This window comes from Elephantulus edwardii, unplaced genomic scaffold, assembly GCF_000299155.1.
Source record: "Elephantulus edwardii isolate Elephantulus edwardi_28Jun2011 unplaced genomic scaffold, EleEdw1.0 scaffold00011, whole genome shotgun sequence".
In the NCBI taxonomy this organism is placed as follows: Eukaryota; Metazoa; Chordata; class Mammalia; order Macroscelidea; family Macroscelididae; genus Elephantulus; species Elephantulus edwardii.
In genome coordinates, this window is record NW_006399761.1 from 7,985,428 (window position 1) to 8,005,951 (window position 20,524).

The 20,524-nt window shown below is 37.6% G+C and overlaps 1 protein-coding gene across 4 annotated transcripts in view; it reads right to left on the bottom strand.

Moving 5' to 3' along the window:
- The window catches only part of NRXN1 (neurexin 1), a 1,383,864-nt gene that overhangs the window by 154,278 nt on the left and 1,209,062 nt on the right, over positions 1 to 20,524 (bottom strand). For 2 of the 4 annotated variants that reach the window (XM_006880912.1, XM_006880914.1), the window contains one exon: positions 8,643 to 8,962. In XM_006880912.1, the coding sequence (XP_006880974.1) occupies positions 8,643 to 8,962 (320 nt within the window). Of the gene's footprint in view, positions 1 to 8,642; positions 8,963 to 10,386; positions 10,477 to 20,524 lie in introns of all 4 variants that reach the window. The other 2 variants (XM_006880911.1, XM_006880913.1) reach the window with 2 other exon arrangements.

The window sequence follows — 20,524 nt, forward strand, 5'->3', positions numbered from 1 at the left end:
AAAAAAAATTAGTGAACAAGAGTAATTGTTTTTCACACAGCTTTATAAACTATTAGACTCGGGTTTTTCACTTTGATAGATGGGGACAAGGATCTTTAAAATAAAATGTTACACCAACATAGGCTATAGGAATGAACAATTCTAACAGTGATGGATAATTTTTACTTATAATTTTGGATATGTACAGAGAAATACTTAAGTAAAAAGATAAGCTACTAGATTTTACCTCAAGAAATGTAGTTATGTCTACACCCAGGAGAGAATAAAATAGATGAATGGGACCTCCTAAGAATCAAATCCCTATGTACATCCAAACACTTCTCCAACAGGGTAAAAGGGAAGCCACAGACTGGGAAAAAATATTTGATAATGACATGTCAGATAAAGGACTCATGTCTAGAATTTATAAAATACTTGAGCACCACAACAAGATAACGGTAAACAACCCAACTGAAAAATGGACACGATATGAACAGACACTTCACCAAAGAAGACATTCAGATGGCCAATAAGCACATGAAGAAATGTTCACAATCCCTAGCTCTAAGAGAGATGAAAATCAGAACAACTATGATATATCATCTCACCCCAGTCAGAATAGCAAAATTTAACAGAAGAGCAAACAACAGATGTTGGCCAGGTTGTGGAGGAAATGGAACCCTTATTCACTGTTGGTGGGAGTGTAAAATGGTGCAACCACTGTGGTAGGCTGTATGGCACTTTCTCAAAAAGTTGCAAATAGAAATACCATTTGACCCAGCAATTCCACTACTGGGAATACACCCTAAAGAAACCAAAACTACCACCCAAGTAGATATATGCACACCATGTTTATAGTGGCTTTGTTCACAATAGTAAAGAGGGGGAACCCAACCCTTTAAAAAAACACCTAAATATCCATCAACAAACAAATGGATAGAGAAGCTGTGGTACATTCACACAATGGAATACTATGCAGTATTGAAAAACAAAGAACTCATGAAATATTACACAAAATAGGTAACCGTGGAGGACACTATGCTGAGTGAAAAATCTCAGTCACAAAAGGACAATTGCAGCATAGTGTCACTGTTTTAAAACGGGACTGATATCGGGTTTGAGGGGAGATTGAGATATGTATACTGCATTGAAATAGAGAGAGAGAGAACTGTTTAAAAGGGATATATGATTAGGTATTACTGTCATGACAGGAGTCCAGAATGAAGGCTACACAGTGGAGTGGAATTGGGGGAGGAGGGATTGTATATCAATGAAAGAATTTCTCTTTTACTTTTCAAAGATTAGAGTGAGCTGGGGGGAGGGGTGGGCAAGGAGAAAGGTACAACAATGCATGAGTGGAAATCCAAAGTCTCTCTAAACTCTCATTAAAATTAATAATAATTTGAAAAAAAAATCATATGTCCAACCTGGCATTTTGGATTGCCAGTAACCAAAGTGGGATTACCTTGTAAAGAGCATTTGGTTACCCGCATTTAAAATGACCAAAAATTAGATCCTTCACACCAACCATTATTCTTTTCATGAGAAGTTACATTTGCCTGTATTTTTAAACCTAAATCCAACTGTTTTGTTTCCAATATGTACTCAAACCTGCTGTAAAGAGGTACACGAATTTAATCAAATTCAGCAGAACGGTTGGCGAAGGGAACGTGAAATTAATTATTCATGTCGCTCAACTCACAAGGCACAGTAGTATCAGGACGGTAGGTGATTCTAGAGAATACAATACTTTTTAATAATTAAACTGCAGTTAAATATAATTAGTGCTTTTCAATCAAAAATAAGGACTTGTCCTTTGGAGGTGGAAGGAATATTTTGTGAAGTTTGAAGTATTTTTCATGGAAATAAGTGCTCTGCTTACTTTTTTTTCCCTCCTTCAACAAATAGTGCTCATTTTTTATAGGTAGCTCTGAAGTCTCCAGGAAGAAGGATGGGGCAAGTCCAATACTTTCATTGACTCTTTTTGTGCTTTTACACTAATTGGCTTTCTTTCCAGAACATTCCACTAGGAATCAAATGCCGTTGACTTTAGTAGGGCATCTCAAATATAAAAACATGCATGTCACTCACAACCCATTACTAATTTTACTATTTTAAATTATCAATACTTCCTCTTTTGAGTAAATTTAATAAGCCACCTGAAAAACCCTAACTGGAATTGCAAAGTTCCTCCAAGACTTTTTAGTCATACGGTTGTGCCTCATTTTAGAATTTCTTTCCAAGTATTGAAAGCTATCATCTCTTGAGTCAAACACCAGAATCTCTACAGAATTAAAGTTCTAGCCATTCTTGAGATATTAAAAAAATGTGATAAAAGGAACATTGGAGAAAAATCCAAAACAAAACACTATGATTCATTTAATACAGGAAGGACACTGATAAGTCACCTCTCCTGACAATGTACAGAGCAGGCTCTCTTAGTGATTATTTTCATGAACTAGGCTTTCCTGCAAAGACAGATGTCATATATGCTGTAAAACCCAGCTGAAACAGACTCTCATATTTCAATGCATTGACTAGTCCAAAAGGGTGCTCTCTGTAATTGACTGGGGTAGCAAGTACACGAAGGAGCTTTTTAGACAATAGGGATAGATGATCAGTGTTTCAAAGTCAAGTGTAATAAAGGTGTTTCACTAAAAAAAAAAATGGAGGTCACTATCATTAAGATCAATGGAACTGTAGCTTGGAATACTCCCGAAGGGCTTTCCAGTTCAACTCACTTATTTGGGCATGTCATCCAGAGGGACTAGTCCTTGGAAAATGACCTTATGCTGCCAAAGGTGGAGGGTCACAGAAAAATAAAGACCCTCGACAAGATGGGACTGACATAATGACTCTAAGAACAGGCTCAAGGATGTCAGAGATGGTGAAGATGGCTCAGAATAGGACACATTTCAGACTTGTCATTCACTGGGTATCTACGAGGTATAGTCAACTCGACGGCATGTAACAAAAACATTTGGGGGGGAAAATCAAGGGTAAAATGAGGAGCTTAGCCAACCTGCCCAAGTCATATCGTGAGAGGTCAACAGATTGAACATGGAAACCAGGCCCCCTGATTCACTACGCCTTTCACAGTACACTAATTTCTACTTCAAGGTAGCTCTGGTGGCCTAGTCTTAAAAAGCTGTCCTGCAGTCCCAGGGGCAGGAAGTTCAAATCCACCAGCTGCTCTGCGGGAGAAGGATGGGCAACCTCCTCCTTTGTGATTAACTGCCTCTGAAAACCCTCTGGAGAGTCAGCTATGGGTCGGTTCCGACTCTGTGGCACACCGTAAACACTGCTCCTCCTTCTAGAAAATAACAGTATTGTCAGTCCCAACTTTTTATAATATAAATTAAGTTCTGAAATATTCTCAAAGGAAAGAGACCCAAGGGGGAATAAAACGCACAACTATATGTTCTAAGAATAGTCCAGAATGAATGCCACAGGCTGGATCTTAAAAGAAGTCACAGCTCCACGTTCTTTATCAATTGGAAACCAAAGCAAATGAATGTTGCCTTTGAATACTGGTTTACCTTTATTGAACTGCATCAAAAGTATTTACAGATTGGCACCATTTGGGGTCTCAGTCTTTCTACACCACAGATGCCTATGAAACAGCATATGCTACATAGGAAAGAACTGTCTAGAAAAAAATGTATGAGTAGATGTTATCTGCATGACAACAGTCCAGAACAAGAGGTGCACAGCAAAGTGGACTGGGGGTGTGGGAGGAAGGAAACTGCACAACAATGAAAAAAATCTTCTTTAAAAGAGAAAAATAAGCTGGGGGTTGGTAGGAAGGAAAATGCACAACAATGAGTGAATAGAAATACAAGTTTTTGGTAAACTTTAATTAAAATACCAATACCAAAATAATAAAAATATTTATAAAGCAGGTGGGTGGCATCAACATATTATTCAGAAGAGAAGGAACACTTAGGATCAAAAATACATCAAGTCAGAACCAACTCATAACTAACCCTTAAGCTGGATTTCATGAGATAAAAATTACACACAAGAGACCGCCCACATTTTACAGACAAAAATAATCTAAGGACACTCTCAGCCCAACTCCCGAGAATCTCTTAGCAACCTATAGAATTATGTTGTTGTTGTTATGTGCCGTCGAGTCGCCTGCGACTCATAGTGACCCTATGTACAACAGCCCTAAACTCCGCTCTGTCCTGTGCTAATCGCACTGTCTCTGACACTCCCATCCCGATTATCCCAGTCACTGAATCAATCCACCTCATAGAGGGCCTTCCTCTCCTGCGCCGTCCCTCCACCCTCCCAAGCATGATGTCCCTCTCTAAGGACCAGTCTCTCCTCACAACATGTCCAAAGTAAGTTAGACGGAGCCTCAGAATCCTTGCCTCCAAGGAGCCACCCGGTTTAACCCTCTCCAGGACAAATCTGTTTGTTTTCCTAGCAGTCCATGGTATACTACTGATAAATTGCAAACAAACACCTTCTAAGATTAACTTTCTAAGTTCATTTTTTTTTTAATTTAAAAGAAACAGAAGTCTCTTGGGAGCATTGGGGGGGGTGGAAACGTTCTAAGTAAAACAAATTCATAAACTACAAAATCAATGTAAGGATTACTGCCACTCTTCACAAGAAAATGGCCATTTCATTGGACGGATTGGTAAACAGATTCCTTATTTCATGACATTAATGATGTCTTTCTAAAGTAAACATTCAAACCAAAATTAATCATCCCTCGATTTAGGACAAATTCCTTCTTCAGTTGTATTTACTTTTCAGTAGGAGTGTAAACAGGGTTTTTAAGGAGAATACTTTGAGAATACTCTGTTGTGTTCCGAGTCTGTAAAAAACAGAAAGGCATTTCTCCCCTCCTACTCTGCCCCGCAGGATGGCTGCACAAACCTCATCTCATCTATTTGAAATGAATCCAATTTAATTCTGCTTGACCAAAAATCTGCTCCCAGAGTTCTAAAACATGCAATCACCCCAAGGTACATTTGCTGTTGCAGCTTTAAGTGGCCCAGTGTTATCACTGAAGAAAATAGACTTTGATTGAGAAAACAGTCCAGGATGGCTTTTGAAAAATAAAATGACCCTTCCTGGTACATGATTTAGGAAGGCAATGGATTAAAGGAGGCAGACATGGCCACCATTGACAGGGTTGAAAGGAAAAGGCTTTATTCAACCTGCAAAAACGGGTCAAAGGTATAGACCCAGAATTAACAGTATAAATCATTCTCTCATACTTAAACTTTGAACTAAAGCCTTGTAAAAAATCACTTTTTAGTCTACACAGATCAGTTAGCTCTTTGTAGTTGAAAGACACATTTTCTTTGGTTACTCAAACAATGCCTTCTTCCCTGATTTTTTTTCCTCCTCTATATCACCACACACTGTTGGAAAAAACTTACATATTACAATACTTTAAAGGAAATTTCATCCACCTATAAAACAGTTTATCACAAACCATGATTTGAAAGGCAATATGTTAATATCAGTTGAGTAATTGCTGTTGTTGGTCATCTTAAAAATGTGAAGATTTAAAAGACCTACTTTTAATTATTATTCATTTTAATGAACATTTACAGATTTTAGATTTCCATTCATTCATTGTTGTACTTTTCTCCCTGCCCAACCCCCCCACCCCCAGTTCGCTCTTCTCTTTGAAAAGTAAAAGAATTCCATCATTGTTAAAAGACCTACTTAAAAATGAATCCAGTAATCTTTCATTTTAGTCAATACTTCCTTAAATGAACCAAGTAATCACTAATTGATTAAATAATTTATTTCCATAAATTACTACTCTCTTTAAACACACAATAGTTTATGAGACTTTTTTCATTGGCGATTAATGAGCAGTTAATGGCTTTCAATTTTCATTAGTTAATAATATAAACTGCCTACATTTTATTTCTGCATTTTTTCTAGGTGTCTATTTTTCAAAGAAAACAATTATTCTACACCTTTTAATCACAGTTTCTCAATATATAGCCCTTCCTATGATAAGAACCAGGAGTTCATTAAGTATAAAAAATGCTATCCTAAGCATTCGTCTCATGCTTTGTTATACTTCTGGTTTACCTATGAATTCAAGCCACTGTAATTCCGTTAGTAATAAAACAAAAATGCTAAGAAAAACATTTCTTTACTTCACATTTTCATCACAGAAACATGTTTAAACTGACAGTCTTGGAAAATTGTCCTCTTAGAAATGATTTCACCTAAAGGAAATAGTAAATCTAGAAATTCCTGTATGTTTCCTTTCTGTATCAGATCTATCTTAAAGACTTGTTTCTTGTTAAAGAAATGTAAATGGACAACAGCAAAACAAATCATGAATGAAGTATTAGGAAAGAAACTTTAACTGTAATTGTACCGAGCAGATGGGCATGCTGATATCGGCCTAAAGCTAAGAGTCCAGGCAAGGGACTGAGGGGTGTATTATTAACAAAATAATAAATGCAAGCAAAAAATAAATTAATTAATAAAATCATGAGTCCCCATGTAAGCATTTCTATTAGCATGTAGATCCCATGAAAGTATGGGCTTGCTTTGTTTTCCACTTGTTTTTATTCATGTATCACCAATGTCTGCAATGGCATTTCGCTTATGTTGTTATTGTTGTTGATTGTTGCCCAGTTAAGCACAACTCATAGTGACCCTATGAACAAAAGACCTGAAGCCTTTCTGTGACTATCACCATTTCTCAAACTGAATAGTTTTCAGAGGCATGTTGTTTAGGAAGTGGATGCCACTCCTGCTTCTAAATGTTTACTGGTAAATATCCTACGAAACAATCCATTTCACCTACTATCTATCTGCAAAACAAAAACACAGAAAAAGAAATACATGCAGATATACAATATATGGTGTTGTACTTGGATAATTTACAATTTCTTAGTCCTCTCTCTTCTCTGGACATCTTTTTCCTCCTCCTCTCAAGTCTTATATTTGAAGGGGGAAAAAATCAGAATGAATAATCATTTTTTATCTAGGAATCATTTGCTGATTTGGAGATAGTGCACTATTACAAACAGAAACTTGCCATTTAATTCACTCTTCCCAAACTTAACAGTTGCTGTGTTTCAACCACTTGGGGGGGAAAAAAAAGAAAAAGAAATCTATTTTCAAAGACAGAATCGCCCTTCTGCCATTACTAAAGGCTTTGTCAAGTATTCTGGAGAAGAACCCAGAAATGGGAGAACATGGGTGTTCTTCTCCAGTCACTGTGGCTGGGGTAACTTGTAAAGCTTCCATCAAGAAACCACCACCTGGTGTTGCCTCGAAACCAAACAAGACTTTTTAGTAATAGTAAACATAATAGTAAACATAATAGTAAAAGTCTGCCTTAAGCATTGTACTCCATAATGACCTTTCTAGGAGAGTCCATAAAAGCAGCAAAATGTAAATGATCAATTGATGAGTATTAAATTTATGTTAATCAAGGATGAATAAGCTGACAGAGAATTATTGTCAAATCATTAATGGTAAGAATGATCCTACAACATCAAGTATGAAATTAACTGTCAATGAATAAAATACATGTAGGAATGATAAACTTGGTAACCGTTATGTTGAATGTATTCTTAACAACAATAACAAATAAGAGACATTAAAAAACATTAGATACGTTAAAAATGAGTGCTGCCACATTTGCCTTTTTAGAATACAAATTGGGGTTGTTGGTTTTTAAAAAAAGAGATAAATCATGCATTTGGCAAAGTTTGTAGCACCTCTGAAGGACACGCAGCAAACAATCGAAGCAAAGTAAAATGATCAATTTAGAATCAATGAAGAAACACAATTCTGGAAGAAGTTGTATCAGAAGCTGTATAAAGACCATGGATGGCAACAGCTTTCACTTAGAATTCTACAGAAGACAAGTTCAACAGGGCAGGTGGATTTCACCCCCTGCATTCTTCAGTGATGGAACTCCAGCACTTAAATGCGGACCCATCGCATAGCATTATACTCACACTTAATAGTATATATAATACTACCTGTCCAAGCTGTGCAATCGCCAATAACCTTATTTAAAAATACACATTTTTAGAGAGAAAATTGCATATTTTTCAATCGTAAGAGTACATGTTAGTGAAAGGAATTAGCCATACATGTTGTAGACATACCTTACCCCAAGGCACTTTCTAAATACCAAATTTGGGAAATTGGTCCTTAGTTTATTTTCCTTATAAAACCAGATAGATCAATTATATACCAAGAGAGGCACGTGTCAACCGTTTCAGAATCTTAAGACTTCGAACTACTGCACTCTTGTAGCTGTTTCTTCTTCTTCTAATAGAATCAAACACACTATCCTTTTATGTGGACATTGTGCTGGGCTTGACTCAAGAAGATCTTTCAAACAATTCATTTACTTGTTCATTTAACGTAATCAGTGACCAACAAATTATCACCTAAGCTTGTGCCTCACCAAAGCCCACGATTCCGAGTGTCTCATGTAGCAACCAGCAAACCAAGACAAATGCACTACGGCAAACAAATCCACTAACCTCCACAACATCTGCCTATGTCCCCGTCGGACCGAGCCAGTCTAAGAGGAAGCAGTGGCCAGAGAGCAGAGACAACACACAGAGTCTTTAGGAAAGACAACACGAATCCGTCTCTGTGAATTTCGCCTGGACGGGCAGTGATAAAAGGCACACACTCACCTGGCTAATGGGCTCTTTCGTAGGAGGCTTCCCTCTTCTGGCTGTGCTGGTAGCTAGGGTGGTGGTGGTTTCCATAATGGACGTGGACATCTCGGACTGCATGGCAGTGGCTGTCGACTCGGTTGTCATGGAGGAAGGCACTTCACCAACCAGTCTCACATTCCCCACTATGGCGATGTTGGCATCATTTTCGGCCGCCATATTCAGAACTTTCAAGCCATTGTAGTAAAGACCAGAGAGCTGGCCCTGGAAGGGCTGGCCCTGCTCTTTCCCGCCAATTATTATGGTTGCTTGGCTATTGAAGATTGTGAGCTGACGCCCTGTGAAAATAATATTACATACATGCAAAAATGTTGGTTGTGAACTCTATACTCTACAAAGGATGATAAAACAGATCTTTCATGGAGTGGATAATGAGAGCAATAAACTATAAGAGAGGCATTTGACTCATAATTCATTGCTTAGAAATGAGGTGTCCATGAAATGCATAATTATTGGTAATATTTGGTAATTCTCAACTTATTGTAAATGTAGTGCTTTTGCTAAAAGACCAATCAAAGATATGTCTTACAAATAAATTTTTAGTGGCTCCCCAGCCCCCCTTTCCCTTAAGATCTTATGCAAAATTTTTTAAAAAGAAAAAAAAAAACACAAAACTGAGATTGAAAATAGTCAAGCATTTGTCAATTCTGAAATAAACCACTGGTAGATCCTAATCTAGGATGGCAGAAATCTAATTTTGAATTGATGGCCAAAAAAAAAAAAAAAAGTAATTTAGATAATGGTCATGGGTATTTATAGCTGTTCTTTAAAATGCTTGTTTTTAAAGGCAATTGTTCTACTCTTAAGTGAATTATTAGATTTTATTTTTCAGGCAACAATCACACTGCAAAGAAATGCATGGTTTACACTGAACAGGTCAGAGGCAGAATTGGAAAAAAAAATATGTATCTGATTGGCTTTCAGCAAGTCTATCAAAAGAAAACAAAATGGGGAAAAAAATAGCTTCAGATGTTAAAAAAAAAAGCAACTTCGGGGATGATACACAAACCAATGGAGAATTTATGGCACATTTCCATCAAGCAGCAATCCTGAGCACAGTACCATGATCATAAAATTGAGTATCCAGTGTTAGCAGATTGCTCTCTGCTCATTAAAAAGCATGCACACAACTTTAAGTTCAGTTTTAATTAGGGCTGGTTCCCCAATGCTCTCAGAAGGTTGCAAACGTTAAAGGGACTTCGTTTTGACTGGCAAGACATGTTGCCCTCTATTTATTTAAGAAGCCTAGAGTTTAAACAAAGAGTTTTGTTGTTGCTATTGTTTTTTTGTTTTGTTTTGTTTTTCAGGACCATAACAAAGATAGCAGAACTACATATATTTTAGTTAATAATTTAGAGGCTGGACCATATATAATGGAATCTATGAATGATTTATCATTTTGGGTTAACGCTTTGCTGTGAGTCTCTTCAAAGATTGAGTTAGTGGATTATATTTATCAGTCCCTTTAACCTTAAGTTAACAGGGTAAGGTTATTAAACAGCTGGTACGTCTAAAAAGGTAGAGAAATTATTCTACACGGTATGCAAATATATGGCTAGCTACATTTGACGGTTTTAAATTTGTTTTTAATTTAGTTTTACGGAAAATTTATTTTTTTATGTTTATTAGTGTTACAATGAAGTACTACTTGGTTATGTTCAAATTATTTTTTTTAGTTGAAGTTTTAATCAATGTTTTTTACCTTTGTCGAGTAGCCATTCATCAACTACTCGACCAAGTCGATATGGAATTCGCTGTCTAGCAATCGCCAGGCGCTCGTTATCATTGTTTCCTTTAAAGTTTAAAGAGACATTTCATTGGTTAAAATCTGTAAGGTCAAAGGTTAAAAGTTAATACTTAAAGCTCCAGCTATACAGTTGCCACATGATTGTTTTGAAATTTGGAATTTTAAAAAGTTCTACCTAAGAACATTTCATGTTTCAGACTTGTCATTCATTCATTTATTTTATTTTAGCAAACAAAATTATTCCTATGTTAATTGAAAATTAGAAAATCTGCATTTGAGCTAGGTTATTAAAACTTATGTTATATAGACAGACCCGAACAACCAATTTAAACAGCATATCATAGCTTTACCAAAAAAAATTAAAAAAAATATGACCATTGACCTCAGGGTTTTGTCTTTTTGATGTTTCTTATTAACTAGTTAAACATGTTCAGTGAAACAGGTTTAAATTTTCCAAATACATTCAACCTCTTAGTCCAGATTAAGTCATTTATGAACACCAAACTTAATCCCACCTTCGGCACCCTGATGCATCTCAAATAAGCCTAGCATACTTTATTTCCTCTCCAGAAAACAGAATTTCGTATCCCTCTCATTTAAGGAAACCACACAGTCCAAATCGCTCTTGTGTGCTCTGCACAAATTGGTTTACCAATTACTTGGACATTGCAAGATAATGCATCTTGCATTATCCAGAGATTTTTATCATAGGAAAAGGCTTTGCCAAAAGTGAATCTGAGGGTCCTTCAGTGGCATTTAAAATGTAACATGTTTAAGTGTGTAGCGCTTGAAAAGTACCTGTGTGTCTGTTTTTACCTCCTCAGAAGCCTGCTTTTGCTAAGTTATTTCAAAGAAGACATGATACTCGAATGAATATCTTTAAGCCACAAACTCTGTCTTCATTCTTAGGCTAAAATAAATGAAAGTCTGACTCCTCGCAACAAAAACAAGCTCCTCTAAACAGTGTTAAGACTCACCTTGAACAATGCTTACAAATAAATGAGGGTTTCCTTGATCTATAAATGCACTTAAGGAGAATCTAGGTAACTTTTCAGGGATCAATGGTATAGGCTGCAAGCGAAGTTTGCTTATTCTTTGGAAATTAATGAATATGAAACTTTGAACAAGATGGACTGGCAGTGCCTCATGTCTCCACATCTTTCAGATGTGAAACAACCTGTGGATGGTACTGCTGAGAGGAAATGAGAGGGATATTGAAGTCATCAATAGACTTTGCAACATATGAGTAACCTGTCAGTCGTCTTCTTACATACCTACCACCATCAGCCCAAGATGATTTTGGTTACTTAGTTTCAGAGAAATGGAAAGTGACTATGTGTGGGCTGTACCAATTTGCTGTTTAAGTGTGTATGTTGTTGTTGCTAAGTGCTGTCGAGTCATAGGTGACTCATAGTGACCCTATGAACGAAAAGACCTGAACACTTGTATAACTTTCATTTTTTGTCCAAGTTCATAGAAGTTATGGAGGCAAGCTATTTCAGAAGTGGATGCCACTCCTGCTTTCAAGTTTTAAATGTGTGTCCAATTGAAAAAATACCCCACAACTTAGGGTATTTTAGATACATGTATTTACTTCAAAATATAGGTACCCAAGTGGAGCTAACTTCAAAACTTACTAAACATATCTCTGTATGATATTTGGTATATGGTATGTATATATATATATACACACACATATATATATATAAATATATATAGAAATAAATGAGTAACATATATAATATATAAAATACTATATATATTCTAATACTAAGATATTTTTATCAGTTAAATGGTACAATAATTAAGGGTTGTTTAATCCAGATATAGTAAATCCATATTATGCAATCATGCTTTAAAAGTGCATTCCATAAGCATATATTTGTAATATAATGTTATATTTTTAAAAAAGGAATATGTAACAAAAACCTAGTTTTTCTTAGATTTTTTTTTAAGTGTAAATAATATGTGTTCTTATGCCTGTAGATTCGGAAAAATGCACTACAGGTGAATATTAGTTATCTTAGGGCCATTGGGATTCTCAGTAAGTTCTGAATTTTTGGCTTATATGCGATTCATACAATAAACATTTTGCATTCATAATTTGAAAAGAAAATATTTTCAAAACACTTGTCTTTTGCCCTAAAGACTTCTTTCCTACCCAATACTTACATCTATTCACACTGGTAAAGTTCTCCTAACAACTTTACAATTAGGGGGGGTGTCATAGTGTTTCTTCCAGATATCTACACTCTAGAGTAACTCGCGGTTTCCTTAGCTATTTCTCTAACACAGGCCACAAGTCGTCTGTCACTTTACTTCCACAGTTTATTTACAGATCTGTCTCAAGCTAATCCCACCCATTCTTCGCACTTTGGCCAATCTCTACTCATTGTCTTCTGCATAAGGCTACTGGCAGTTAAAACTTCTGGAGACGTCCACCATTAAACCTCTCACTGCCTGCCGGCTTCAGCTCAGGGCTTTGCCTGTCACTGGCTTTCTCTCCTCCTTCCGACCTCACAAGACTTTTGGTTCTTCGTATGCTCTTCCCTCTCTTCTTCTTGTCCCTATACCTTCTCCATCCTTTCCTGTTACTGTTGTTAGACGTTTCTGTTGTGCTGCTTCTGATTCATGCAGCCCAAGAGTGCAGAACAGGTTGGTTACCAAAAGGTTTTCAAAAAGAGACCATATCTCCAGATGGATTCAGACCACTAAACCTTCAGCTGGGAGTCCAGTACTTAAACATCTGTGCCATTCACCTTTCTTTAGCTAACTGTTGTTTGTTGTTTTCATCTACCACTCACTTGAAAGTGACTCACAGCTGACCCTCCGGAGGTTTTCAGAGGCAGTTAATGGCCCAGGTGGAGAGAGTGCATCCTGAATTAACTCCTCTTAGCAAGGGTACCACTTCCCTGGCCTCCCTAAGCTAGGTTACGGTAGCTGAGAATAAGGTTTTGTAACTCGTGGCACACACCAAGCTGTTGTAAATCGCTGTCAATTTGACTGAAACTCATAGCGACCCTATGAACAAGAGAAAACTTGCATATTCTCCAAATACTTTCCTTCTACGCCCTGTGGTTTCATGAGGTCAGGCACCAAGCATCACACAAGATGACAGCACAATATCTGTCAGACAACCTCCCAATAGGTATCTAAGGCAAGAGAGGATGTTATCCTCTTGTTGTAGGTAATTAACAGCGTCTACAGTGCCTTTAATGCCGTCCCATAGTCTAAAAACAGTTAAAAGAAGAAGAAAGCAAATAAATGCTTGTGCCTGGGGAACAGAGTTCTGGTAGCCTAATGGCAAGAAGTTGAGCTGCAATCTGAAAGGCACATGGTTCAAGTCCACCAGCTGGTCTGCAGGAGAAGGATGGGCAGACTCCTCCCATGCCTTTAACTGACTCTGGAAACCCACGGGAGGAGGGTCAGCTGTGGGTCAGTTCCAACTTGATGGTGCATGACCACAGAGAAGAGGCCACACACAGCTTAAATTACTCTCTGTAATTCTAAAGGAACTAGCGTACTTCGCAAGCATATGCTTACGAAGGACTAGCTGGTTTGAACACAGTCCATCATTTGATGAGTTGTTTGCGTAATGACTCAATATCATGATATACATAATCAGAGAGGCACAGCCACAGAAAATGTAAACATGGAAACTGCACACGCGTCTAATAGGTGACACCTTTCTTTTTGTTGTTATAGATGGTAGTAAGGAGTCACAGCAACGTTACTAACACACAAACTCTGCCCTGTCTGACGCCACCTTCACCATCTCACATACACTCGAACCCCTGCATTTTACTATAATAGCAGCTCACACACGTATCAAGCTGGTCTTTCACTTAACCCATTACGGCATGACAAGAAAATGACAACCGTAACTTCCTTGCTTTTTTTATTAATGAAATTCAGTCTAGGATGGGTTCTAAGTCAATTGTTTTCATCTGCTTCTTTTTCTACACACAACATGGCAAGATTATGCAGCCTGCCTCACCCATGAAGGCGCATCAGACATGGAAGTATCCTTTACGGTGTTGAGTATCTCTTAGAGATGGCTAACAGAAAATGGACAATGACGTCCCTTCTCTAGTGCCCAGGGCACAGAGAAGACAAAAGTACAGTTTAATCCTTTTGGGAATTACTAAATAGAGTCAAGGGTCATTTCACCTTTGTCAAAAGCAAAGAAATCATCTGCAGCAAAGCAGTAGGGACACAGGCTAGATTTATGAAAATAGAGCCCCCTTCACCGAGTAGCTATAAAATAGCAATTTAGCCTCACACTTGTTTTCTCCTGATAAAGACAGAACTGAAATGCTCCTCTTTATTTGGGCTTTCTTTTTTCCATTAGATAAATTAGCATGAGTTTAATGTATTCGTACCTCTACAAAAAATATCACTAACCATATGAATTGATTTCGTCAAACAATGAAATTGGATGCAATACTTTCAATTCCTTTGTCTTTGAATTGCTGCTACACTGTCGTTGTTCTGGGTCATTGAGTTGGAACTCACAGCAGACCCTCTTGCAGGTTTTCAGAGGCTGTAAGTCACGTGGGACTCCCATCTTTCTCAGGTGGAACTCCTGTTAGATTTTAACTGTGTGACTTTGGATGGGCAGCTCAGCTCCCTACCTCTAGGCCACCGTTTTCTAAAAAAATGAGAAAAACCTCATTGCCGTTGAGTGAGAAACAACTCAGGGCTGACCCTCCAGATGGTTTTCAGAGGCTGTAAATCATGTGAGAGGAGACAGACCATCTTTCTCCTGAGGAGCAGCTGGTGGATTTGAACCACCTATGTTTGAGCTGGTAACACAACATCTTCTCCACTAGGCTAAGACCATATACATATCTAGTGTCTGCCGGCCTTAAAAGGGGTGAGTTTAGGTGTAAGTTTTTCAATGTCATGACCACCTTAAACAAGTCTAAACTACAGAAAAGAGACACTGAGCATTCAGGACTTACAAATGTTAATACCTCATATTTTTTTAGAATCTCAGTTTATTTCTCAACCAATATTCAGTATTTCATATTATACACCATTCTAGTTTTGTTTTGTTTTGTTTTGTTTTTTTAAAGAAACAGCCTAAGAGAGCAAGATCTGTTCTTAATGTAAAACTATGTGGAATTTGGAGGTGACTTGAAACAAGTCTATATGGTTCTTATTTAGCTTGGGCTGTAATCAGAAGGCCAGTGGGTCCACTTCACCAGTTTCTCTGTGAGAACAAGCTGAGGCTGTCTCCTCATATATCATGAACAGTTGGTAAACTCTGATGAAGGGTCACCATAAGTTGCAAATGATTGGGACGCTGTGGGTTGGTTTTTCTTTCTAGTGAAAGAAAAAGGCTTGAAGTCTTTTTTTCCTTGATTTAAAAGTTCACCTGCTGCAAATGAAGGTGACTGTGAAGGACTCTTTGCCAGGAAAGGGTGCCAATAATTTCAAAGTGAGGGCAAATTTACATAACATTAAAAGGCAAGGAGAGGGTGTCCATAAGAATTCCTCACCCTGCGGCTGGTGTATATTAATCCTGTGTGAGGCAGTGGATTTAAAAGAAACAAGAGTCATTCCAAGGAATCAAGGTTTGTAGCAAAAAGCAATAAAACTCAAATCCTTGACTTCAAGCGAAATTTCATGGCAGGAGTCAGAAAACAACATATTAATCATATTTTTATAACTATTGGCCAGGAGAGACAAAACTTTATGAACTTTACTAATATATAGTATGTTTTTTCCTTCCATTTTCTTGGATCTGCACCCCTGAAGTGTATTTCTCCTTGGAAATAAAAGTGTCAGGCTTTGATATGACATGGCAATATCTCTGAGGATCAAAAACGTAAGAAAAAAAGCAATGCTATGAACGCAGCATTTGTCCAGGATAACATAAAAGTGAAAACAAATACACTTGCCTCTTCTAAAGTTTTATTTTCTGATTTTTCTCAACATTGAGAAAAGAAATAAAAGTGAGGTTTGAAAAAGCCATTCATACTTTCAGAAAACATTAGCAGTCTCCTTTTAAGTAACTGGCTACTAAATGAGAATTCAGATATGCATAGAAGCACAAAGGAAAACAGGACCTTAACACAGCTTGCTAAAACTAAGTTTTAAAAGCTAATGTAGCCTAACATAGGCTCTACTTTGGGGCCTCTACATTAGAAGAAGACCACTTGAAATTGTGTGTGTGTGTGTGTGTGTGTGTGTGTGTGTGTGTGTGTCAGTGAAAGCTTGTCTATTTGGTCAGTAAGAACTGCCTACAAGTCCCTCTCATCTCTAATGCACTGGACAGAGATTCAAGCCACCAAACTTTTGGCTGGAAGCCTAACACATATTTTACCCCACTGAAGCTTCTTTTAATTAGAAGTAGGCCATACATAACAAATAGAGGAACCATTCTGGCCTAGGTATATCAAGCTCAGGTGGGTCTTGGTGGCACAGGGTTGAAAGCTTTAGGCTGCAAATTTAAACCTTGGCAGTTCTGACCCACCCGTTGCTCCATATGAAAGAGAGGTGACAATCTGCTTCTATAAAGACAGACAGCCTTGGAAGTGATTAGTAGGAATCGACTTGACGGTAGTAGATATTTTAAACCTGACATTTCCATGGAAAAGTCATCTAAGCAATGTCTCCTTTCAGCTGCAGCTACAAAGACCCCAAATTTCACCTTTCATGTTTAAGTATTTCCCTTATATAATGGAAAATGTGATGGTTTTACCAATGAAGGATCTACCTTATAGAGTTTAGGTGCGATTGTCCAATTAAGTACATAAATAGAGGAACTTTGTTCAGTATTCGAAGACTCATCAAGATGCTATTTTTCACTATCTCATTCTTACAGATTTTTTTTTTCAATGAGATAGTGACAATTAAAATGATCATTTAGTACAGTTGAAATCCTGCTCAGGATTTCACTTTCTCTCTTTTTAATACAAAGAAATATTTTTTTTATATACACAAAGTTCTAGAGAAATGAGTTCAAAAAAACATGTACCAAAAGAAGCAATTGATATCAATTTAATGCAACGAACTGCAATTTTAAACTTGACCCGGAAAATCTACAAAAGGAGAATCTCATTATGTTTTTGTTTTTTTAGGGTTTTTGGTTGGTTTTTTTTTCCATTTTAATGAAGGCTGTCGTGCCATGTGCAACCACTGGAGGCAAAACCCATCCCAGTCTCTCCTCCTCCTTCCCTCCTAGGCTATAAAACGTGGCTCAGGAAGGATAATCGGCCCAATTCAAATGTTTTGATGCTAACCCTGTCCAGATCAAGTTGGAAAAGGAGAGGGTCATAGTTACAAGTCCAAAGCCCACTGCTTTTGGTTGGCTTATGAGAGAAAGAATGGAACTGTGCAAAAGATTAAGTGATAACATGAATGATGGCTGGACCTCAAATTTCCTCTTTTTTTAAATTTCTACTTTTTATATTTTTAACTCCATGTTTCCTTTTACTCATATGTACTCACTGAACCCAACCCAGAAGTACTAAATGAGCACATTTTAGATATCATGGTAGGTATACATCCCATGGCGTCTCTCTCTAAAGAATTTATATTTGCCTAGGAGCAAAAAGGCAAACATCAAGAGAGTTAAACAAGAAGGAGCTAAAGTGAAAATTACAAAAGAGTAGATAACTTATCGTAACTATACTATTAACCATCAAGTGAATTATAGTTAGGTTCTTAGAGAGGATAAAATACTAGTCAAGGAAGGTGGGGCCAAGCATTAAACATTTTAGCTACATCAAAACCTTGCAGTTAATATTTCAAAACCTCTATCACTGAACTGATAACTACATTATCAGTGTTATTAATAAAATAGATATCAATGTTCCATGATATTAAGACTCGATAGTTCTTTTAACTGCCTTAAGTTCTTTATACTTACAAATTTTTTTTCCAAATAAGTGTACTTCTTATTGAGCTACCGAGGTAGTTTTGGTGGACTTGTGGTAAGGAATTGTGTTGTCAAGGCAAAGGCCTGTGGTTCAAATTTACCAATTACTTCACAGGAGGAAGATGGAAAATCTCCTCCCATGCAACGTAATATCTCTGAAAACCCACTAGAGAGTCAGCAATGCTTCAGTTCTCATTTGATGATACATAACACAGCAGGAGGCATCAATACAAAAGTTAATCAAAACATGTAAGTGATTTGTAGAAGGTTAAGAGAAAAACAACCCAAACAAACAATCACATACACAAATACAAAAATTTAAAAAAAATGTTTAAAGGAGGAGCTCTGGTGGCCTAGTAGCTAGAAGCCACACTGCAATCCCGAAGGCATGTGGTTTGAATCCAACAGATGCTCTGCTGGAGAAGTAGGGGCAATCTCCTCCTGTGCCAGTTGGATCCGATCGGGTTAGATAGTACACAACAGCAACAAATGGGTTTGACTATGAATGCAACCCCATTAAAAAAAATACTTAAAGGATTTGTATCAGCTAAAGTGGAAAAAGCCACATACTCAATGTTCAAACTATTGGGAAAATGCAATCTAAGGAGGAATATGAAGGTGACATTAAACAATGAAAGTATTATTGGAATGGAAGGATTCTGTGCAACTTCACCTCCCCCAATCTAAATTTAAGACTGTTGCTAGTATATATGTACTTCAATTTTGTCGCACAGTGACTGTAACAGTGGGCTCAAGCAGATCAGAGATGGTGAGGAAGGCAGAGAATAGGAAAAGGTGCCAATCTTTTGTTTATAGGGTCACTATGGACAGAAAGTGATGCCACCAAGGCCAAGGTGGGTGGTTTTAATCTGCAGCCCTCAGGCCTGGTTTTCATTGTTTTTGGTCAAACATTCTTCTAAGTGGCATAGCACTGGTCTGTCCATTTGCTGTACAGAGGTAACTCATGGTTGCTGGGATGCTAAACACCGTGGCCCTGATGTGTCAAATGTGATAATGGTCACCCATGGTGGACAGTGTTTGGTGGAGCTCCCCGATTAAAACAAGCTTGGAAATAGGAGTGGCATCCACTTCTGAAATAGCTTGCCTCTGGAAATCCAATGAACTTGGAGAAACAATGAAAGTTATACAAGTGTTCAGGTCTTTTGTTCACAGGGTTGCCATGAGTCATCTATGACTCGACGGCACTTCACAGCAACAATAAAATGAGTTGTAGCTGACTCAACAGCACTTAAGTGCAACAACATATTTAAAAAAAAAAAGAAAAGAGAAAACCTGTTTTCTTAAATGAGATGTAAAATGTCAACTCAAGGCTAGAATAAGAATGGGGCAACACCGAGCAGCTGCCAATCATTCCACTTTGCTTCCACAGCTGGGAGAACACAGAAATGAAGCAAAGCTAAGTTCATGACCAACGTGTCCTAAATGACATGCTTGGCTCTGCAGGAGAAACAGCAGACCCTCTGCATCCAGATAAACAACATCTTGGTGGGAGAATGCTGTGGCATACAGAACAGGAGGCCACGGGCTGTTTACAGTGTAGTGATGCTTCTGGGAGAAAATTAGAAGCCTGGAGTATGTGCAACTAGAACAATGTCTACCTTCATGACCTTCTCTTACTTGGCCCCACATTAATACATCGTGTGTATTTGTTTCTTCTACGAAGATCTGTGAAGTTCATGTTCCAATGAGTTACAGACATTGGACAATTTTCTTTTGAATGTTAGTACGTGAGATTAATTAGAAATAAAGGTAACCTGTGAACTTGATACCTCATTCCCTGTGAGGAATGAAGAAGGATTCTATTTCACCCTTCTTTCCCAAGCCCTTTCTAGATACTTAGGTGCCAACTGAGAGACCAGGTATCATATCAAAAAGCAGCAGAAAGAAACGAAAAGCAGCCGGGGACAAGCAGATCACTAAGCACCGAGGACCCGAATCTGGTAAATGAAAGGTCACTCTTATCGTACATACTAAAGAGTTCTTCTGTGTTAGCCATGTAACATCAGAGATAGGAAAAGTATTTAACAGTTGCAAAAATAGAGCAGGTCACTGAGAGACATCACTAAATAGGGAGAATGAAAAAAAAAGGCAAGTTAACAGCCACCTCACATTACCTTACAGATGACATTTAACCATCTTTCCAGATATAAAAAACAAGCACTCGCTACATCCTAAAGTCTTATC